At 35.6% G+C, this 20,497-nt stretch overlaps 1 protein-coding gene and 1 pseudogene across 6 annotated transcripts in view; both read left to right on the plus strand.

Moving 5' to 3' along the window:
* The window catches only part of DIAPH2 (diaphanous related formin 2), a 1,085,411-nt gene that overhangs the window by 797,616 nt on the left and 267,298 nt on the right, over positions 1-20,497 (plus strand). For all 6 annotated transcript variants that reach the window (XM_072744409.1, XM_072744404.1, XM_072744407.1 and 3 more), the window contains one exon: positions 20,311-20,475. In XM_072744409.1, the coding sequence (XP_072600510.1) occupies positions 20,311-20,475 (165 nt within the window). The remainder of the gene's footprint in view (positions 1-20,310; positions 20,476-20,497) is intronic.
* On the plus strand, positions 1,932-4,582 carry LOC112910226 (T-complex protein 1 subunit delta-like; annotated as a pseudogene).

Below are 20,497 nucleotides of genomic sequence, written 5' to 3' on the forward strand. Positions count from 1 at the left end.
GTATCTCAGCTTCAGTCCAATCTAAATAAAATGTCTTTTTTATTTGCTGAGAGTCCTAAATTGGTAGTAAATGTGCAAATATTTAAATTATTTTCCACATGTTCTTTTTAGATACTTATCCTTATTTCCTACTTTTATCGTGACTGGGAAAAATATAAGCTGAATAAATATTCTATTTGATTCGTAAAATAAGTTCAAGATAATTCTTATATATATTAGACTATGTAGCCATATTCATCATTTTTGCTAGCCTATTATTTTTATCTAAATTAAGTTTCATTCACCAATGAATATTAGAAAGCACTATACATCATTAAAAATCTTTATTCATAGATTAAGTATTTCCCAAGATATATTACTATATAAACATATTCTTTCTCCTTCTATCAAAAAATGTCTGTAAGGCATCAAGATAAAAATGATAATGTATTCTACAGACAGGATAAATCAAAAGTGATAAGGATAAAAAAATCAGATTAGACATTCCATTTGCCTACTCAGTATGGTGTCTCTTGCTCAGGTTTCCATCTTTACAGAACTCATTGGGTATGTTTCACCCACACTGCAATCTGATTTTCTTTTGTCTACCATCTACTGTTCAGTTAATATGTGTTTAGATGTGTGTTTTATGCAAAAATAACTAACTGCCTAACATTTTGGCACATTTTGCTCTTATGGCTTGACAATGCCTGAGCATTTGTGGATAAATGACATTTTTTTTTTTTTGTACATGAGTGAAAATCACTCCCCCCAACTACATACCTCACTTAAAATGAGAATACATGAAGATGCTAAAAGGAAAACTCACACTTAAAAACTCCAGTAAATCTTTTATCAGAATGATTCAAGTATATACAGTAGAAGCGTGCATTAACAGAGTATTTTGTTTTGAGACTTTAAACTGAGCACTAATATACATAACCTGTTCTATCATTTATTTGGAGCTTATCTCTGCATCTAAATTTCCTTAGACCATTCAATGACTGCTTTCAGTATTTTCAGGCATCAACATGTCTTCCTGGGCACCTGGGTGTTACAAAGGAGAGAACACACAGGAGGAAACCAGCCAGGTTCTCTACTTGTGGGCAGCTTAATCACAGAATATTCTTATTGTTGCTATAGCTCTAACTCCATTGCTGTTCCCTGGGTTACTCTGCTGAATACTTAGAAGTCTTCTCTTGCCTTTTTGACAAAGTAGCCCTAAAATTTAAGTGTCAAAGTCTATCTAGGCCCAACCACTGGCACTTTTTCTCTTCTCCCTTCATTTCTACATGGAGACACACACACATATACTTCCTCTGGGCTCCTAAGCAAGGCCTATGCAATATTAAATTGCCAGGGGAAAAAGAGAAAGTCACTGACCCCTCTAACTTCAACTGGCACAGAACCCTGAGACTACTTAGATAGATAAGTAAAAATTTGGATTCATTAAGAGTGTGTGTGTGTGTGTGTGTGTGTGTGTGTGTAGAGTTTGTGATCTAAGTAGCAGTTTGCCTTTTTATTACTGTGGTGAAAAATACCTGAAATCTATCTTCTTAACAAAATTTTAAGTAAAATACAGTATTCTTAACTGTAAGCACAATGTTGTATCACACATCTAGAAGTTTTTCATCTTACATGCCTGAAACTCTATGCCCAATTGAATAGTATCTCCCCATTTTCCCTTCCCCCAGCTCCTGAAACCATCATTATAATTTCTGCTTCTATGATTTTGACTACTTTGGATACCTCATATAAGTGATATCATGCAGCAATTGTCCTTCTGTGTCAGGCTTATTTTACGTAGTATAATGTCCTCCAGGTACATCTATGTTGTAGCATATAGCATATTTCTTCTTTTGTGTGGTTGAATAATATCCTGGTGTATGTATATGCCACATTTTCTTTACCCATCCATTGATAGACATTTAGATTCTTTCCACCTCTTGGCTATTGTGAATAATGCTGCAATGAACATGTAAGGACAAATATCTCTTTGAGATCCTGTCTTTTTCTTTTTTTATCCCAAGTGCTGACTTTGAATAATACAATGACATTGAAACATACATGGTTCCTGAAGCTTCATGAAGGCGGTGGGCATGTTCTGTTACTCCACAGCCCACTGGAATCTGTGCCCATCCGTCCTTCCCAAGCCCACGCAGACCCAGCCAAGTTGGCCATGCCTGAGAATGTGGCACCGTGGAGCAGGGTGCTTGCCGAGGCTCCTGGTGGCTGCAGCAAAACTGCCTATAAGGACCATGACAAGCTGACCCAGATCCGCTTCAGCAACATTCCTCGGCCAAAGCTATTGCTGATGCTATTAGAACAAGCCTTGGACCAAAAGGAATGGATAAAATGATTCAAGATGGAAAAGACGATGTGATCATTACAAATGATGGTGCCACCATTCTTAAACAAATGCAAATGTTACATCCAACAGCCAGAATGCTGGTGGAGCTGTCTAAGGCACAAGTTATAGAAGCAGGAGTTGGCATCAACCACATCAGTGGTCATCATTCCTGGCTCTCTTAGATTCCTGTACCAAGCTTCTTCAGAAAGGGATTCATCCGACCATCATTTCTGAGTCATTCCAGAAAGCTTTAGAAAAGGGTATACAAATCTTGACTGACATGTCTCAACCTGTGGAACTCAGTGACAGAGAAACTTTATTAAATAGTGCTACCAGTTCATTGAACTTAAAAGTTGTCTCTCAGTTATTCAAGTCTGCTTTCTCCAATGCGTGTAAATGCAGTGATGAAAGTGATTGACCCAGCCACTGCTACTAGTGTAGAACTTGGAGATATTAAAATAGTTAAGAAACTTGGTGGGGCAATTGATGACTGTGAGCTGGTAGAAGGGCTGGTACTTACTCAAAAAGTGGCAAATTCTGGAATACCCAGAGTTTCAAAGGCTAAGATTGGGCTTACACAGTTTTGCTTATCTGCTCTCAAAACATATGGATAATCAAATAGTAGTTTCTGTGTATGTCCAGATGGACTGAGTACTTTAGGAGGAGAGAGCCGATATTCGCAATTTAGTGAAGCAAATTTAAAAAATAGGATGTAAAAAATAGATGTACACATCTTCTTTATCCATTCATCTTTCGATGGACACCGAGGCTCCTTCCACAGTTTGGCTATTGTGGACATTGCTGCTAGAAACATCGGGGTGCAGGTGTCCCGGCGTTTCATTGCATCTGTATCTTTGGCTAAGTCCCCAGCAGGGCAATTGCTGGGTCATAGGGCAGGTCTATTTTTAACTCTTTGAGGAACCTCCACACAGTTTTCCAGAGTGGCTGCACCAGTTCACATTCCCACCAACAGTGTAAGAGAGTTCCCTTTTCTCCGCATCCTCTCCAACATTTGTGGTTTCCTGGCTTGTTAATTTTCCCCATTCTCACTGGTGCGAGGTGGTATCTCATTGTGGTTTTGATTTGTATTTCCCTGATGGCAAGTGATGCAGAGCATTTTCTCATGTGCATGGTGGCCATGGCACTAGAGGGTATTATGCTGAGTGAAATAAGTCAATCGGAGAAGGACAAACATATGGTCTCATTCATTTGGGGAATATAAATAATAGTGAAAGGGAATACAAGGGAAGGGAGAAGAAATGGGTAGGAAATATCAGAAAGTGAGACAGAACATGAAGACTCCTAACTCTGGGAAATGAACTAGGGATGATGGAAGGGGAGGAGGGCAGGGGAGGGGTTAATGGGTGACGGCCACTGAAGGGGGCACTTGACGGGATGAGCACTGGGTGTTATTCTGTATGTTGGCAAATTGAACACCAATAAAAATAAATTTATTATTAAAAAAAAATTCTTGAAAACAAAAAAAAATTAAATTAAATTTTAAAAAATTAAAAATAGGATGTAATGTCCTCCTCGTACAGAAGTCTATCCTGAGAGATGCTCTATGTTTTCTTGCATTACATTTCCTGAACAAGATGAAGATTATGGTGGTTAAGGATGTTGAAAGAGAAGACATTCAATTCATTTGTAAGACCACTGGAACCAAACCAGTTGCTCATATTGACCAATTCACTGCTGACATGCTAGGATCAGCCGAGTTAGCTGAGGAGGTCAATTTAAATGGTTATGGCAAACTGTTCAAGATTACAGGCTGTAGAAGTCCTGGAAGAACAGTTACAGTTATTCATGGATCTAACAAATTGATGATTGAAGAAGCTGAGCGCTCCATTCATGATGCCCTATGTGTTATTTGCTGTTTAGTGAAGAAGAGAGCTCTTATTGCAGGAGGTGGTACTCCAGAGATAGAATTGGCCCTGCGGTTAACTGAATATTCACGAACAATGCGTGGCATGGAATCCTACTGCAATCATGCTTTTGCAGATGCTATGGAAGCCATTCCATCTACACTAGCTGAAAATGCCGGCCTGATTCCCATTTCTACAGTAAACAGAACAAGGAAACCAGCATGCCCAAGGAGAAAAAATTACCAGCATTAATGTCTGAAAGGGTGATATTTCCAACATTTTGGAGGAACTGGTTGTCCAGCCTTTGTTGGTTTCAGTCAGTGCACTGACTAGCGACTGAAACCATCCAGGCATTCTGAAAATTGATGATGTGGTAAACACTCGGTAATCGGATTAACACTGGCCAACTGGTGCTGCTGTGGCCACTAACTGCTGTGTGTGTCTGGAGTGGAAAATCACCTTCATGTTTTTGCTTTTTGGAAGATTTGTTTCCTTTATGAATCCCTACGCCTGGTCTTCCAGTTGGCACTTGCTTGAAAAATTGTATTGACACAACTTAATTAAAATATTAAATGTTTGATTTCAAAAAAAAGAGAAACATATATATGGTTCCTAAGATCATGTAATTTTTTGAGATGTCAAAAATACCTACAGACAGCAAACACAGTAAAGACAGATTTGCAAACCTAGTTTATATCCATATCACAAACTGAACACTACTGAAGGTATTTGGTTATTGTTTCTTTTCCTCAAGCAGAAAAATTTCACAGGGCATAATTTATCTTTCAAACAAAAGAAACAAAAAAAGGAATGCATTCTCGGGAAGTAATACCACTGTATTTCAAAAACTTCTTCCACATATAGCATCTAAAAATGCCTTTCAGAATTAAAGAATGTGATTTCATACTTAAAACATACATTAAATTGATGTTAGAAAAAGCATAGCATCTATTAGGGATGCAGTAAAATCAATAAATTCTTATATATATATATCCATGTATAGTCACATATACATATACACATAAATGTATACATAGAAAATCTTAAAAATTAAATGAAGAGTTGTTAAAAAGCGTAAGAAATATGTTGCAAAAATTATCTGTCTAAAAAAATTCTAACAAGAATAAAATTTTCCTAGTGGACATTCTGGCTCAGGGTCAGTCCAGAATAAGCTATTACCATATTGACTAAACTGAGGGAAATATTCTGAAATGTTTTGCTTCCATGATGAAGATACTATTAGATTAGTGCTCCTTATATCCTGAAATGCACTTGTTTTCAACCTTGTAAAAATTTTTAGTAAGTGAGGACGAGATTAGGGTTATGGTTAGGGTTACATGAACATCTAAAGAAAGTTCATATAAGGTGATGGCATGAATGCATTCTGATAAGTGAATATATATCTTCAAAGCTCAGGGAATTGGGAGTAGCAAATTTAATGTCAGGAGTGACAGCCCAGATTGTAAACAAGTAAGAGTCCTCGATAAGCAATCAGGTTAGAAATACGAAGTATATTTCAAAGCCATTTTTTTTTACATTCGAGTAATATGCCTGTCTTTATGATAGTTTATTATAGGTAAAATTTAGGATGATGTTGCCATGTACTTATTTGATCCTTTAACCCTGTTTTAGAGATCACAGGACATACAAAAGATGTGCAAAAATTACTTTAACTATCATTTGCCCTCAATCTAGAATAGGAAGGCTTACTGTAAAACATACAACTAATTTAAATAATATATTCAAGTATTTCCATTAAAGAAATCAAAGTATTCACTTTTTCTCATATTAGTGCTTCCATTTTACCTGAATACTTAAAGAATCTAGCATTATTTACAGCTGGTAGTAACTTTAAAGAATCTCCATTCTAGTTGCTTATTTTGCAATGGGAGACATGAATCCTACAGGTTACTCTGCCATGGAAAAAAGGCATGAAATCTCTGTCAGTTCATAGGTCTTTCAAATATACAGATTTGGCTCTTTATGAGTAAATTTTGTTTGGCAGACTTTTCCCTTTTTGTTGCCACTTCTTTACCACGTTGGTGATTTTAGTTAAGGAAAGATAAATAAATGGCAAAGCATTATCAGCTGAATTTGAAACTACAACTTGGACTGAAAATGCATTATTAGAAACTATCTATAATTCAGTACAAGAATCCCCAAACCTGAAATGGACCATATTAAAACAAATGTAAAAAAATGATAATAAAATGCCCAAAGAATTCAAAGAACTATTTTACAGTGAGAAATCAGTCCCAAATACCTAGACATTCATTCCAAAGCAGCAGCAGATATAGCAGAAGTACCTGGTATAGTAAAAATTTAAAAATAAAAAAAACAGTGTACAGTAATGATGAGAAACAGTTATTTGCAGATACTTGGCATCATTTCTAATTAATTTCATAACTATATATAGTTATTGTTGAGTCTATAATATTATGTCTTAAGGTCCTTTATACCCTAACTCTGTCACTCCCCAAAACAATAAAAGTCAATTCCTCAGGGACATACCCTTTGCCAAAAGTCATACTGACTACATATTTTGCATCATTGGCATTTGTAGTTAAATGACTTTTTATGATCATTGGGAACTGTTACCACAGACTATGGGATAGGATATTTTTCTTTCCTAGCTAAAGTTATAATTCCAGACTATTCTGTATTTTGAGGATGTATCAGATCCAAACAGGGATCCCTGGGTGTCTCTGCGATTCAGCGCCTGCCTTCAGCCCAGGCCGTAATCCTGGAGTCCCGGGATCGAGTCCCTCGTTGGGCTCCCTGCATGGAGCCTGCTTCTCCCTCTGCGTGTGTCTCTGCCTCTCTCTCTCTCTCTGTCTTTCATGAATAAATAAATAAAATCTTAAAAAAAAAAGCCAAACATATTCAGACCAAGAGCATGTTCATTGAATCAATAAGAATGTTAATGGAGCACTGTTAAGGTACCATCGTGATCTAGATTGGATTAGATGAGAGGAAGTCTCTGTTCTATTTTCCTTGGCTTTGCAGTTCTCACTGTTTTCATAGAGGCTGATCTCCAAGTTATCAAAGAGCCCAAGTAAGGAACCCCGTGTTTCATAGATGGTTCAATATGTCATCTTCCAAACAACTCTTCTGTTACCAGTTAGGTTCCTAAAAACAAGTAAGATGATACTCCTCTGTATAAAAATCATTGATTACTTGCCTCAAAGAAAACTTGAGAACCTTAATATGCATTCAATACCTTTCCAGGTATAGGGAAGAAAAGACTTGCCATATGTTCCTAAGTTTGATAGGTGGCTCTATACAACAAACTGATAATAGATTAAAGGAAGAAAAGATATACAGATTTAGTAATGCTTAATATGATGTACACAAGGACATCACAGGGGGAAAAAGTGGATACCTAAATAAGTGGTGAGATTTGAGAGCTTTTATGCCATCTTATGGGAGAGAAGATATAGGCTACTTAGAGGAAAAGACTTTTAAGAAAGATGAATAGGAACATAGAAGAATAAATGGAAGATATGATAGTGTGTGACACAGTTTGGGTCATATGACAACTTCTAGTCTCCTCTCCTTTTTTTAAAAAAAGATTTATTTATTTATTTATTTAGAGAGTAAGTGGGAGGAGGGGCAGAAGGAGAGAGAGAATTCTGAAGTAGACTCCCCACTGAGCATAGAGCCTGCCAGGGGGCTTGATCCTAGGACCCTGAGATCATGACCGGAGCCGAAATCAAGAGTTGGCTGCTTCACCAACTGAAGCACCCAGGCACCCCTACTTTCCTTTGATAAGAGTCAATCTTCCTTGGTTGATGAAACTCCCAGGAAGATTTATAACACAGGAGTTCCTTTTAGAGGATCTGTCATTAAGCAGATAAGGAGAGTTCAGAGAAAGCTTCTCCTTACATTTGCTGTCTTTCCAAGTGCCTTCAACTCAAAATCAATCATATGTCAAAGAGGCATGTTTTAGGTGGCCTGTTCTGCCACCTATCACAGTCTTATCTTCCTCTACATCTCCCTGCATACTCAAACTATGTTTTCCCATAATAGAGTTCTTTGGTAACTCCAGATACATTTATATCTTTCCTCATGCTATTCTCATTGTCTGGAATGTCTTCTCTCTAGATTGAGAAATCCTTCCCATAGTTCAAGATGGAACTCAAAAGTTACTTCCCTCTGAGATCGTGCCTAATAATCTCAGAATCACTTCCTGCTATGCATTTCCACATAGTTCTTGAATTCCTCTATGGAGCTTAGTTTATGTTACTATGTATTTTTATTTATTTATGTAACAGGGGAAGCAGTATAGCATGGTGGTTAAATACATAGTTTTGTATTGTGGGAGAATGGGAAAAGGTACCCAGATTCAAATCCTTAATCCACCACTTATTACTGAGATGGCTTACTTTTGAGAAAGTCAGTTGATCTCCCTGAGGCTAATTTCATCCTGTGGAAAATTGAGATAGTAATAGCATATATGCATATAGGGCCATTGGGAGGGTTAAATATGACAAGACTTACAAAGCATTTAACTCAGTGACTGCTTCATTGTAGAGTTCAATAAACATTACTTTCTGCTAGTGCTGCTCTGCCTCTCAACACTAGTTTATAAATTCAGTGAGGGTTAGGAACCATGTCTCATCACTTTACTTTCTTTTACTCTACTTAGTCTCTAACAGTTTTGTATACAGTGTTGCTACATGATAAATGATGCTGAGAACTAAATATACAGTAAGGCTGGAGGTTGGACTTGATCTAATTAATGTATGTCCATGCATGTTATGAATATTAAATAACAATACTGACCTTCCAAAATATTAAACTCAAATTGTATAATCATAACTTTTATGTTACTCTAAATACAACTGTTTATATGCCAATCTGCATAGTTATGTATTGCCTAACACCTGCTATTTTTTAACTGCCTTTGATTCTATGTAACATTCTTAATAATTTATTAAATATGCTTTAATCGAATATTCATATAATATCCACTCTTATCAGTAGTTAGGAATTAACAAGTAGACTTACTATTAATAATCTGTGTTCCATTAGTCCTAAGGATGTTTTTGTTATTATTGTTAGTGTGGAGTGTGTGTGTGTGTGTGTGTGTGTGTGTGTGTGAATGTAACTAGTATCTCTTATGCCTTTGAGCAGAAGAAAACTGATCCTATCATTTCCTTATTTAAAACTCACCAAAGACTTAGAATTTTCTCAGGAAAAACTTCAAAATGCTTAAGAGACCTGTAGAATCTGGCCCCTAAGTACCTCAGGAACTTTCTACCTCCTATCTCCCACTTACTCCAGAGGTTCTCACATTCGGGCCTTTTCCTCTTCTTTGTGTTCCTACAATATTTAATATCTATCAGAGCCTTCATACACCCTTACCCCAGTGTTCCTCCTCTTAGCTCTTCCCTTTCAGGACTCAGTTAAGTCTCCCAAATATGCATTCTTTAATAGCCTCTGCTTTACAATCACATTTATTTTTCAATTTGTAATTTTATTTTATTTTTTTCTTTGTGTTTAAAAAATTTTTTTTTTAATTCATGAGAGACACAGAGGGAGATGCAGAGACATAAGCAGTGAGAGAAGCAGGCTCTTCACAGGGAGCCCTATGTGAGTCTTGATCCTGAGATCCCAGGATCATGCCCTGAGCCGAAAGCAGATGCTCAACCGCTGAGCGACCCGGGCATCCCTATTTCTTTGTTTATTGTATGTCTTCCCACAAAACTATGTCTATGAAAGCATTGACCAACGACTTTTTGTGAATATTTACTACCATATCCTCAGCACCTAAAAGATACCTGACACATGGCAGGTACTTAATAAATATATTTGAGTAGATAAATGAAAAAATCACTCTGCTGGGTGTCTAAGAATGTGAAGGTAGCCCATCTTCAAAGGAAGGGTAAAAATAAATCTACAAAAGATGAAAAGGAAGTAAATAATGAAAGGAGGTAGAGAAAAGGAGTTCTGAGTGTACCTCTTACCTTTGTCATCACATTTGTAGCTTTAAGTGGAGACTGATTTAAAAACATTTTCTTTATACATGGCTGAATCAGGCCATCTGTGGAAAAGTGGGGTCATTACAAAATGGTTTCATCTCTCCAATAACATAATTGCCTCCTATATGTTAAAAACTGGGGATCCTAGTTCGAAATTTTTATAATTAACTATGCTATCTTTGTTATATTGTGTCCTATCCCTAAGTTTTGTAATATGATTTTTTTAAAAATTTTGTAATCTATATCCTAAAGTATTTTATTGTGTTGAATCCAAGTGGAAATTAAAACATTCATTCCTTATTGTCCTTGCTAATGTTTCACATTTTAAAATATTTGTCCACACATATTCATCACATAATGTGTGATTTATAAGTAAATTCCGACTACTTTGATATATCTTAATATTATTTTTAAAGGATAAATTTCTATGAAATATAAATTTTTACTAAAAATATATTCAAACTGAAACATTAATATTTTGTTTTTAGCATTTAGAGAAATGTTTTCTGGCAGGTTATGGAAAGAAGAAATGATATTTATAATCTTCAATAGAGTGTATATTTGTAACTTCCTTTTATTTTAATGAATAATTATGCCATGTTGCTAACGAAAGCTTGTGTGAAGGTTAAGTGGATCTCAAGTTGATTTTCCCCTGTTCTCAACAATCCAGCAATAACACTATTTCAAATTTCAAGGTTTTTTTAATTAAAAGCATAACTAATGTACTCCCTATGAAAATGAGAAATTTTAAGAACTGATTTAACTCAATTACCTGTGAGATACATAAACTCCTTCATTCCCAGTGCCCTGCTAGTGCTTATTTTGGTTCTACTGAAACAAATTTTCTGTGGTAACAATTACTCTTTATATCAAAATTAGTAAAATGATAAATAGTGTTCTCTGCCTAGTATTTGATAAAGCAATACTATGTAGGGTAGGAAAAAATTTTCCTCACCCCTCTCAGGGTCTCTGGGTAGGTCTAAAAATTAAACTGACAAAGAGATTAAGAGGAGAAAAGCATACAGATTTATTGAATATAACTTTGACATGACATGGGAACCTTCATTAGGAAATTAAGAGCCAAAGAAATTGTTAAACCTCTTTTTTATGCTAGATTTGATAAAGCCTAGAAAGTTGTGGAAAGATATAATAGGGCAAAAAGCATACAGTAAATGTATTAAACTGGGGGGAAATTAGCAAGACCTGTCCATTCAGAATCTTTTCAGTATCCCTCCATCTTGGAGATAAGGGTATTTTGTTTCCTCAGGGTATAGGAAGGCACTTTACACATAGAGGCCTTATAACTTGCTTCAGGAGAAAGTCAGAGTGACCTTCCAGCTTCCTCCTTTCTCTTAAAATTTTGAATATGCCATGGCGCCATATTTTGGAGTAACATGTCCTGAACCCTATCAGCTACTTTGCCAGTTAGAGGGCGAGGGTTAATAATACCTACCTTTAACAAATTTATAGACAGGTACAGCTACCAAAAATAGTGAAAACCGATATATAATATACCTAAAAGTGTAAAGAAAATAATTTGCTTTTGAGTAAATGCCTATGGATGAATACAGCTGTTTCAGGTTGAATTTTAAATCCATACTATTACAGTATTACTATGTAATATACTCTATAAATTTACATATATTCACACAAAAATATAGATGATAAAGTTCTATATAATTCTGTATAGTACATAAATACCCAAGTAACTGAAGATTGCTTCCCTAGGTCAGATTGTCAAGTGAGTTAATATAAAAAGGCTTTGTGGGATCTATGATATATGTTTTATAAATTAAGTATCCAGATTCGGATCAACATTAAGATCAAATGGTTTAAAATGAATATTTAGGGCAGCCTGGGTGGCTCAGCAGTTTAGCGCCGCTTTCAGCCCAGGGCGTGATCCTAGAGACCGGGGCTCGAGTCCCACGACGGGCTCCCTGCATGGAGCCTGCTTCTTCCTCCGCCTGTGTCTCTGCCTCTCTCTCTCTCTCTCTTTCTCTGTGTCTCTCATGAATAAATAAATAAATAAAATATTTAAAATAAAATGGATATTTATAAAAGTTTAACATTTTATCTGCTACTGTTTTAAAATGTTGAGCACATTTTAGTTTATCAGCCTTGCAATGAACACTTATCTTAGGAAAAAGATGATGTGTTTTAATTCACAGTTATTTTGATGAACTTCCAAGCTGGAAAAATTAAAAATGTCTTTGTAGAAGGATGAATTTGAGTCAAATGGTAAAAGAAAAATTATTCTAAGTTGCTTTTCCCACCTTATCTTTGATAAGTTTTTTATATTTATTAGATATGCTCACTTTACCACCTTAGAGTTATACTTATTCTGAAGATATAAAATACCATGATTACCCCATCTTGGAAATTCTTCTTGGAAAGCACATTGTTTTCTAAGGATTCTTCTCTCTAAATATTTCAAAAACTCCCAAGGTTGTTTAAGCAGGTGGGAAAAGGTCATTCTACTTTTCAATCCCAGGATAGTCTAATCATCCTCCCCAAAGTACCCCATAATCTTTTGTCACTCATAATATTCCTGTTATGTGCTAGGCACTATTGTAGGGGCTGATTTTATTTTCAGTCAATAAAACATGAAAGGTCAACTCAGGGGCCACATTTTTAAGTAGGGAAAGACAGGCAATAAAGAATTAAAAAAAGAAAGATAATGTCTGATAGTTATAAGTTTGCATAATGAAACAAAGTAAGCAAGAGTAATAGTGATGTAAGTGGATATTTTAAGATTTATTTATTTTAGAAAGGAGGAGGGGCAGAGGGAGAGGGAGAGAGAGTCTTAAGCAGGCTCTGCTGCTGACTGCAGAGCCTGATGCAGGGCTTGATTTCATGATCCTGAGATGGTGACCTAAACCAAAACCAAGAGACAGTAGCTCAACTGACTGCACCAACCAGATGCTCTGAAAGTGGATATTTTAGATTGAGTGGTTAGGGAAAGCCTCTGTGAGGAGGTGACTTTTAAGCTGAGATTGATTGATCTGGTGAAAAGAGAAACACTCTAAGCAGGAAGAACAGCAAGTGCAAAGGCCCTTAGTTGGGTATGAAAGCTTGGTATATTCAAGGGGAAAAAACAACAACAAAAGGTTAATGTGGCTCAGCATAATGCTTAAGAGGAAGAATGAGATTCCATTAGGTTCCAGGGGTGAGTAGAGGCCAGATAATGTGGATCATCATAAACCCTGAAAAGGAGTTTAGATTTTATTCCAAGTGTTGTGGTAAATTGTTATAGGGTTTTCACAAGAGGATTAACATTTTTGATACCAAGAAAGTCCACTTAAAAGGACAACAACAGTAACATTCGAATAGAGATGACAAGTAGCAGTTGAATTCTTCAGGGGACATATTGGGGCTAGATATATAATTTGGAGGGGGACAGTCACCAATATACATGGTATTTAAAGTCATGTGAATTACTTAGATCAGTTAAATAGCATGTAGATAGAGGACTCAGGACCAAGCCTTCAGGGTACTCTAAAATTTTATAGAAGTTACCAGAAAAGGAGAGGAGATAAGACAATATTTTAAGCATGAGGGTGGGTGTCATAGAAACTGAGTGGCTAAATGTATCTGAATCTACTGAGACATCAAAAGGAGGACAGAGGGGTGAACATTGAATTTGGTAATATGATGGTTGTCATAAAGAATACATTTCTAGGGATCCCTGGGTGGTTCAGCAGTTTAGTGCCTGCCTTTGGCCCAGGGTGCGATCCTGGAGTCAGGGGATCGAGTCCCACGTCAGGCTCCCGGCATGGAGCCTGCTTCTCCCTCCTCCTGTGTCTCTGCCTCTCTCTCTAGGTCTATCTTGAATAAATAAATAAATCTTTAAAAAAAAAAGAATACATTTCTATCATATCAAGAGAACACTAGACTAGGCATTATGCAAGGGACTATCATGATGTCTCCAGTAGGTGAGGAAAGATAATTTTCCCTCTATCCTTCTGACTCCCTCACTGAGACTCCCATGTAATAAAAGATAGATTAACCAAAGAAAATCAAACAGAAGTTTATTAACATATATACCTCATGAATACATGGAAAATACCCAGGAAAAATGAGTAACTCCCTGAGGAGCCTAAGGTACCAGTTTCTTTTTTTTTTAACTTAAGGTTTCTTTCTTTTAATTCCAGTATAGTTAACATACAGTGTTATATTAGTTTCAGGTGTATAATATAGTGATTCAGCAATTCTCTACATTACTCAGGGTTCATTATAAGTGTACTGTTTATTTATACATGTATATATATATTTTTTTTTATTGGAGTTCAGTTTGCCAACATATAGCATAACACCCAGTGCTCATCCCTCCAAGCGCTCCCCTCAGTTTTGTGTACTCTTTAATCCTCATCCTTATTTCACCCATTCCCCCAACTCAACTCCCCTCTGATGACCATCAGTTTGTATTCTATGGTAAAAGTCTGTTTCTTGGTTTGTCTCTTTTTTCCTGTTCTTGTTTGTTTTGTTTTGTTTCCTTAAGGAAACAAACAAATTTCCTTAAGGAAATTCTGTGGAATTTCCAAATTCTGTGGAATTTTTTTTTTGACAATTTACTCTTTATTGATTAAAAATGAAGGAAACATGCAGCAAAATACAAAGTCAAAAAAAGGGAAGGGGGAGGTAAAATATTTTACATCTTCCATAATCTACCAGACATCATAGGAGGAACCTTCATTTATTGATACACCATTATTCTATCCTCAGATTATTAAATAGTATCAGCTGGCTCTAGGATTTGGTTCAAAACTTAAGCAAAAACCTCAAACAAATCCATTAGTCACTTAGAATAAGACCATACACTTTACAAATGGCATTGGCACATGTTATCTTGTGCTAAATTAGTCTCTACCCCAAGGGACCTGGGGATCCTGGGGACCTAGAGACAGAGGTGCACCCTAAGCCACTGCTCCTGGAGAGCAGCAAGGTCGCTCACTAAGGTCGCTCATATGAATGAGATAATATGGTATTTGTCTTATTCTGACTGACTTATTTCCCTTTGCATTAGACTCTGTAATTCCATCAATATTGTTGCAAATGGCAAGATTTAATTCTTTTTTATGGCTGAATAATATTCCAGTGTGTGTGTGTGTGTGTGTGTGTGTGTGTGTGTGTGTGTGTACACCACCTCTTATGTATCTATTCATCCATACATGCACACTTGGGCTGTTTCCATAATTTGGTATTGTAAATAATGCTGCAAATAACATAGGGATGCATCACTTTGAATTTGTGTATTTTTGTATATTTTGGGTAAATACCCATTAGTGTAATTACTGGATCATAGGGTAGTTCTATTTTTAAATTTTTGAGGCACTTTCATACTGTTTTCCATACTGGCTGTACCAGTTTATACTCCCACCAACAGTGCAGGAGAGTTCCTATTTCTCCATATCCTCTCCAACACCTGTTTCTTGTGTTTTTGACTTCAGTCATTCTAACAGGTGTGAGATGATATCTCATTGTAGTTTTGATTTGCATTTTCTGATGATGAGTTATGTTGAGCATCTTTTATATGTCTGTTGGCCATCTGGATGTCTTCCTTGGATAAATGTCTGCTATGTCTTCTCCCCATTTTTAAAATTGGATTATTTGTTTTTGAGGTGTTGAGTTCTATAATTTCTTTATATATTTTGAATACTAAACCTAAGCTACCAGTTTAAATACCATCTTCAGCTAAAGACAAAAGAAAGAAAGGTGTAAGGACACTCATTATGGGGAAGGGGCATATGGATAAGGAGGGAATTCACCATAAACAAGGGTACAGTTTTTATGCATATTTAAATCTTCGACTTAACCAGTGATACTCTGGATACCAGTGAATCTCTTGTGATACAGAGTCATACTTCTCTTCCCACTACAGAGAAGGAGACATCCTTTGTAAATGTAAATTTCCCTTTCAAAAAAGTAACTTTTACTCTTTTCAGAGCTTTTCTTGTGTCTACTGTTTCTCAATCATCTCAAAATAATCGATAACATCTGCCTATTTCTTAAATGGATTATTTGTGTTTTGGGTGTTGAGTTTGGTAAATTCTTTATAGTTTTTGGATACTCTTCCTTTATCAGATATGCAAATTTGCATTTCCAAATATCTTCTCCCAGAGAAAGACAAATACCATATGATTGCATTCATATGTGGAATTTAAGAAACAAACAGATGAACATGGGGCAAAAGAGAGAGAAACAAACCATAAAACAGACATAATTCTAGCAAACAAACTGAGGGTTGCTGGAGGGGAGGTGGGCAGGAGAATGAGTTCTATGGGTGATAGATATTAAGGAGAGCACTTGTGATGAGCACTAGGTGTTGTATGTAAGTATTGAATCACTGAATTCTACTCCTGAAATTAATATTGCACTTTATGTTAACTAACTGAGGTTAAAATTAAAATATGAATAAATAAATAAATAAATAAGCCAAGGAGGCATATTTTAGGGTGGCATATTCTGCTTCCCTTCACTAAATGCTAATCCTAGATGGATGGGTGCCTTCTATCTCTTTCTACAACTCTGAAATTTGAATACTAGTATTTCTCTGCCTTTTTGATAAGATTGTTATGAAGAATATGGAACATAATAGAAGGGAAAGTGTATCGTAAATGGTAAAATTCCATACAAATGCAAATTAATGTTAGAATTATTTCTAATACTAGATTATAAACTATTTAAGGGGCTGGATTGGCTTTAATGATCATTAGATCCATCACAAAGCTTAGCATAATACTAACTAGTGAGTTTAATGGCTGCTCAAAAAACTAAAATAAAAATTTCCTAACTTCAGTAAAAGGATGAAAAGGAATGATAGTGTCTACTAGCTCTATTTTACCTGCAGTTCCAGTTAGGATTTGGTGACTTCCTTGCAATTGTGAAAGATTTCCAATGCTGACTCATGCCATCTATCCCTTTTACAGGATAATCACTTTGAAGACAGTAAGTAAAGGACTTGGAGATTGGTCTGCTTTCCATTTGTTATTTCTAAGATAAGCCATGCCCAGAATTTTTCAAATTTTCTCACTTTGGTATACAGAATTTCTGAAATCTTTTTTTTTTCTAGGAGAACAAATTTATGAAGTCATGTATCATTACATAGACATTTGTAGCTGGTAAAAAAAATGTTATGATAGATGGGAAACATACAGTTTTTTTCCCCTTTTTTATCTTTTGCTTTTCTCTGTGTGGTACAGATGTTGAGCCTTGTGAAATATACAGTTTAGTACTTTGCATTGCAAATAGAGTACAAGTAAGTGACCTTTGATAACTTTTATGCCTAGCAACAGACTCTATGGCATGAGTCTGTTAGTTTAGGTAAGAGAGACTAGCAAACAAAAATCTCACTTTCATTCTGTGCTAGGAAACGAAGAGTATTCATATTTCTGCAACTGTTAAACAAGATGTTTAACAATTTCTTAAAAGTCAAAGAATATATGGTAATAGCTCAAATGTGTATGTAGCAGTATATGAGATCTATTTTTGCTAAAAAAGAAAGAGTAAGTCAGAAATGCATTAATTCTTTCAGTCTATTAAGGTCAAAATGGACTTGGGGATTGAAAGATTTAGTGTTAATTGTTAAAGCAAGGGAAGTTTTTTGTGTTGCTAATGTGAATGCTAATATTTAAGTAGCATAAGAAAGAAAATAGGTAGGGTCCTGTGTCACTTTTAAAAATCACCTTGTATCCAATAAGTTTCAGCTGCAAAGTAATTTTCCAGAAATGGTCTGAGAAAAAAAAAAAAAAAAAAATGGTCCAATGTTCTCCATTGACTTCCATTGTAAAATGAGAGCTGTGTTCCCCTTGAAAATAAATTTGGCCCCAAGTTAATAATAAAACATACTGCAGAATTCAGAAAATCTTAAATATATAAGATTTATATTTTTATAAATCACATATTTATATTTGTAAATTTTAAGATTAATCTTAAAATAATAAAATCACATTTTTAGTGCTGATGAAATAATAGTAAAATAATAGTACCATTTCTTAGTGCCTGATAAAATAATACTACCATAAAATATTAATACACTATAGTGGACCTTATAATAGCATGCCCTAAACTGTGTTATTATCCTTCTTTTTCAATTCTAAGCATTTTACCTTTCATGTAAAAACATTTTACTTCTGTGATCATTATATTTTTTAAATGTACCTCTAATTTTTATTTTTTTAAGATTTTATTTATTTATTTATGAGAGACACACAGAAAGAGAGGTAGAGACATAGGCAGAGGGAGAAGCAGGCTCCATGCAGAGATCCCCATGTGGGACTAGATCCCAGGACTCCAGGATCACAGCCTGAGCCATAGAAAAAAGACTAGAAGAAAATGCTCCAAACTGTTCACAATATTTGCTTCTGAGTTTATTGGAAGTTGTAGTTTATTTGTTTTTGTTTTCTAACTTGCCCAAAGAGATTTTTTTTTTTTTTTAAGGAGAGAGAAAGAGTGGCAGAGTTGGTAAAGCACCCAACTCTGGGTTTTGGCTCAGGTCGTGACCTCAGGGTTCTGAAATTGAGCCTGAGTTGAGCCTTGCACTCAGTGTAGATTCTGCTGGGCATTCTCACTCCCTCTTCCTCTGCACCTCTCATGTATGTATGTGCTCTCTCTTTAATAAATAAATAAATAATCTATCTATCTATCTATCTATCTATCTATCTATCATCTATCTATCTATCATCTATCTATCTATCATCTATCATCTATCATCTATCTTAAAAAAAAAAAGAGAGAGAGTGTGTGCACACATGTGTGAGTGGGCAAGGGAAACAGAGGGAAAGGGAGAGAGAGAAGCTTAAGCAGGCTCCAGACCCAGCATGACGTGAGCCAAAAATCAAGATTCAGAAACTTAATCAACTGAAACATCCAGGCACCCATAAAGAGATAATTTTCTATATCCTCTATAATCAGAAGAAAGTACTGTAATTTCTTTCTTTAATGATAAATTTATATATAATGATGTCTTTAGTTAGACACATAAATATATTTGATTCATTTCTATTTTGGTACTGGTTATTATCACTTTTTTGATAAAATTTTAAAAACAATGATGTAATTAATTTCTGGATAAACAACTTGTCTAGAGCATACTTCTCAAGGTATATCCAGGACTGGCAGCCTCAGCATCACCTAGGAACTTGTTATATATCATAATTCTCAGGCTCCTGGGCTCAATCCTAGCAAACAGCAATCTGGGTTTTAGCAAGCCCTTTGGGTAATTAAGGTTCTAGAACAATAACAGAATTTCTCCCCATTCTCTTTCCTCTCACTTTCTCTGTCTCCCTCTTCTCCCTTTTTCTTCATGCCTTCCTCTTGCCTTCTGTCCTTCTCCTTTTCCCCCCTCTCCTTCCCCTCTTCTTGTGGGATACACACACACACACACAAACCATATGTATACAGCCTATATATAGAATTTGCGGTTACCTCTCTCTGAATAGAATACGTGTATTTAGAAAGAGAATATTTTTTTCTAAGTTTTTTGTTGTTTGTTTCTGACCTACCTTGTTCATTAAAAGATAACTAAGTTTTCTGGTATTTGTACTTATATACTTTCATTTAACAAACATGTTTTGCATTGTTATACATTAGATAGTTCTGCATAATTTACAAATTTTTTAACCTCATTAACCAATATAATGATTCTAGCATATTATTATAAACTGAATTGTGTCCCCCTCCAAATTCTTATGTGAAGCCCTAGCCCCCCAGAATCTCAGAATGTGACTGACTATATTTGGAGATAGGGTTTTAAAGAGGCAATTATATTAAAATAAGGTCCTAGTTTCTGCCCTACTCCAATATGACTACTGTGCTCATAAGAAAAGAAGATGAAGACACAAACACAGGTAGAAGCACTGCTATGTGAGGATATACTGAGAAGGTGGCCATCCATAAGCTAAGGAGAGAGGCCACAAAAGAAACCAAACTTGCTAACACCTTGATATTGGACTTCTAACCCCAGAATTGTGAGAAAATACATTTCTATTGTTTAAGCTACTCAGTCTGTGGTATTTGTAATGGCAACCCTAACAAATTAATACATAAGTGTTTATAAAAATGATACAATTCAATCTTAACATCTAGTGATTGCCTTTAAGATACTATCAGGTCATGTTCCTTGACAGAAAGCTACAGCTTTACAAAGAGTGCCAGAGACCAGTATGAAAAACTGCTCACCATGCACAACAACATGCTAAAGCTCTATGAGAATCTTGGAGAATACTTTATTTTTGACTCTAAGACAGTGAGCATAGAAGAGTTCTTTGGTGATCTCAGCAACTTCCGAACTTTATTTCTGGTGAGTAATACATTTTAAAGGA

The sequence above is a fragment of the Vulpes vulpes genome, chromosome X (genome assembly GCF_048418805.1).
Source record: "Vulpes vulpes isolate BD-2025 chromosome X, VulVul3, whole genome shotgun sequence".
NCBI classification, from domain to species: domain Eukaryota; kingdom Metazoa; phylum Chordata; class Mammalia; order Carnivora; family Canidae; genus Vulpes; species Vulpes vulpes.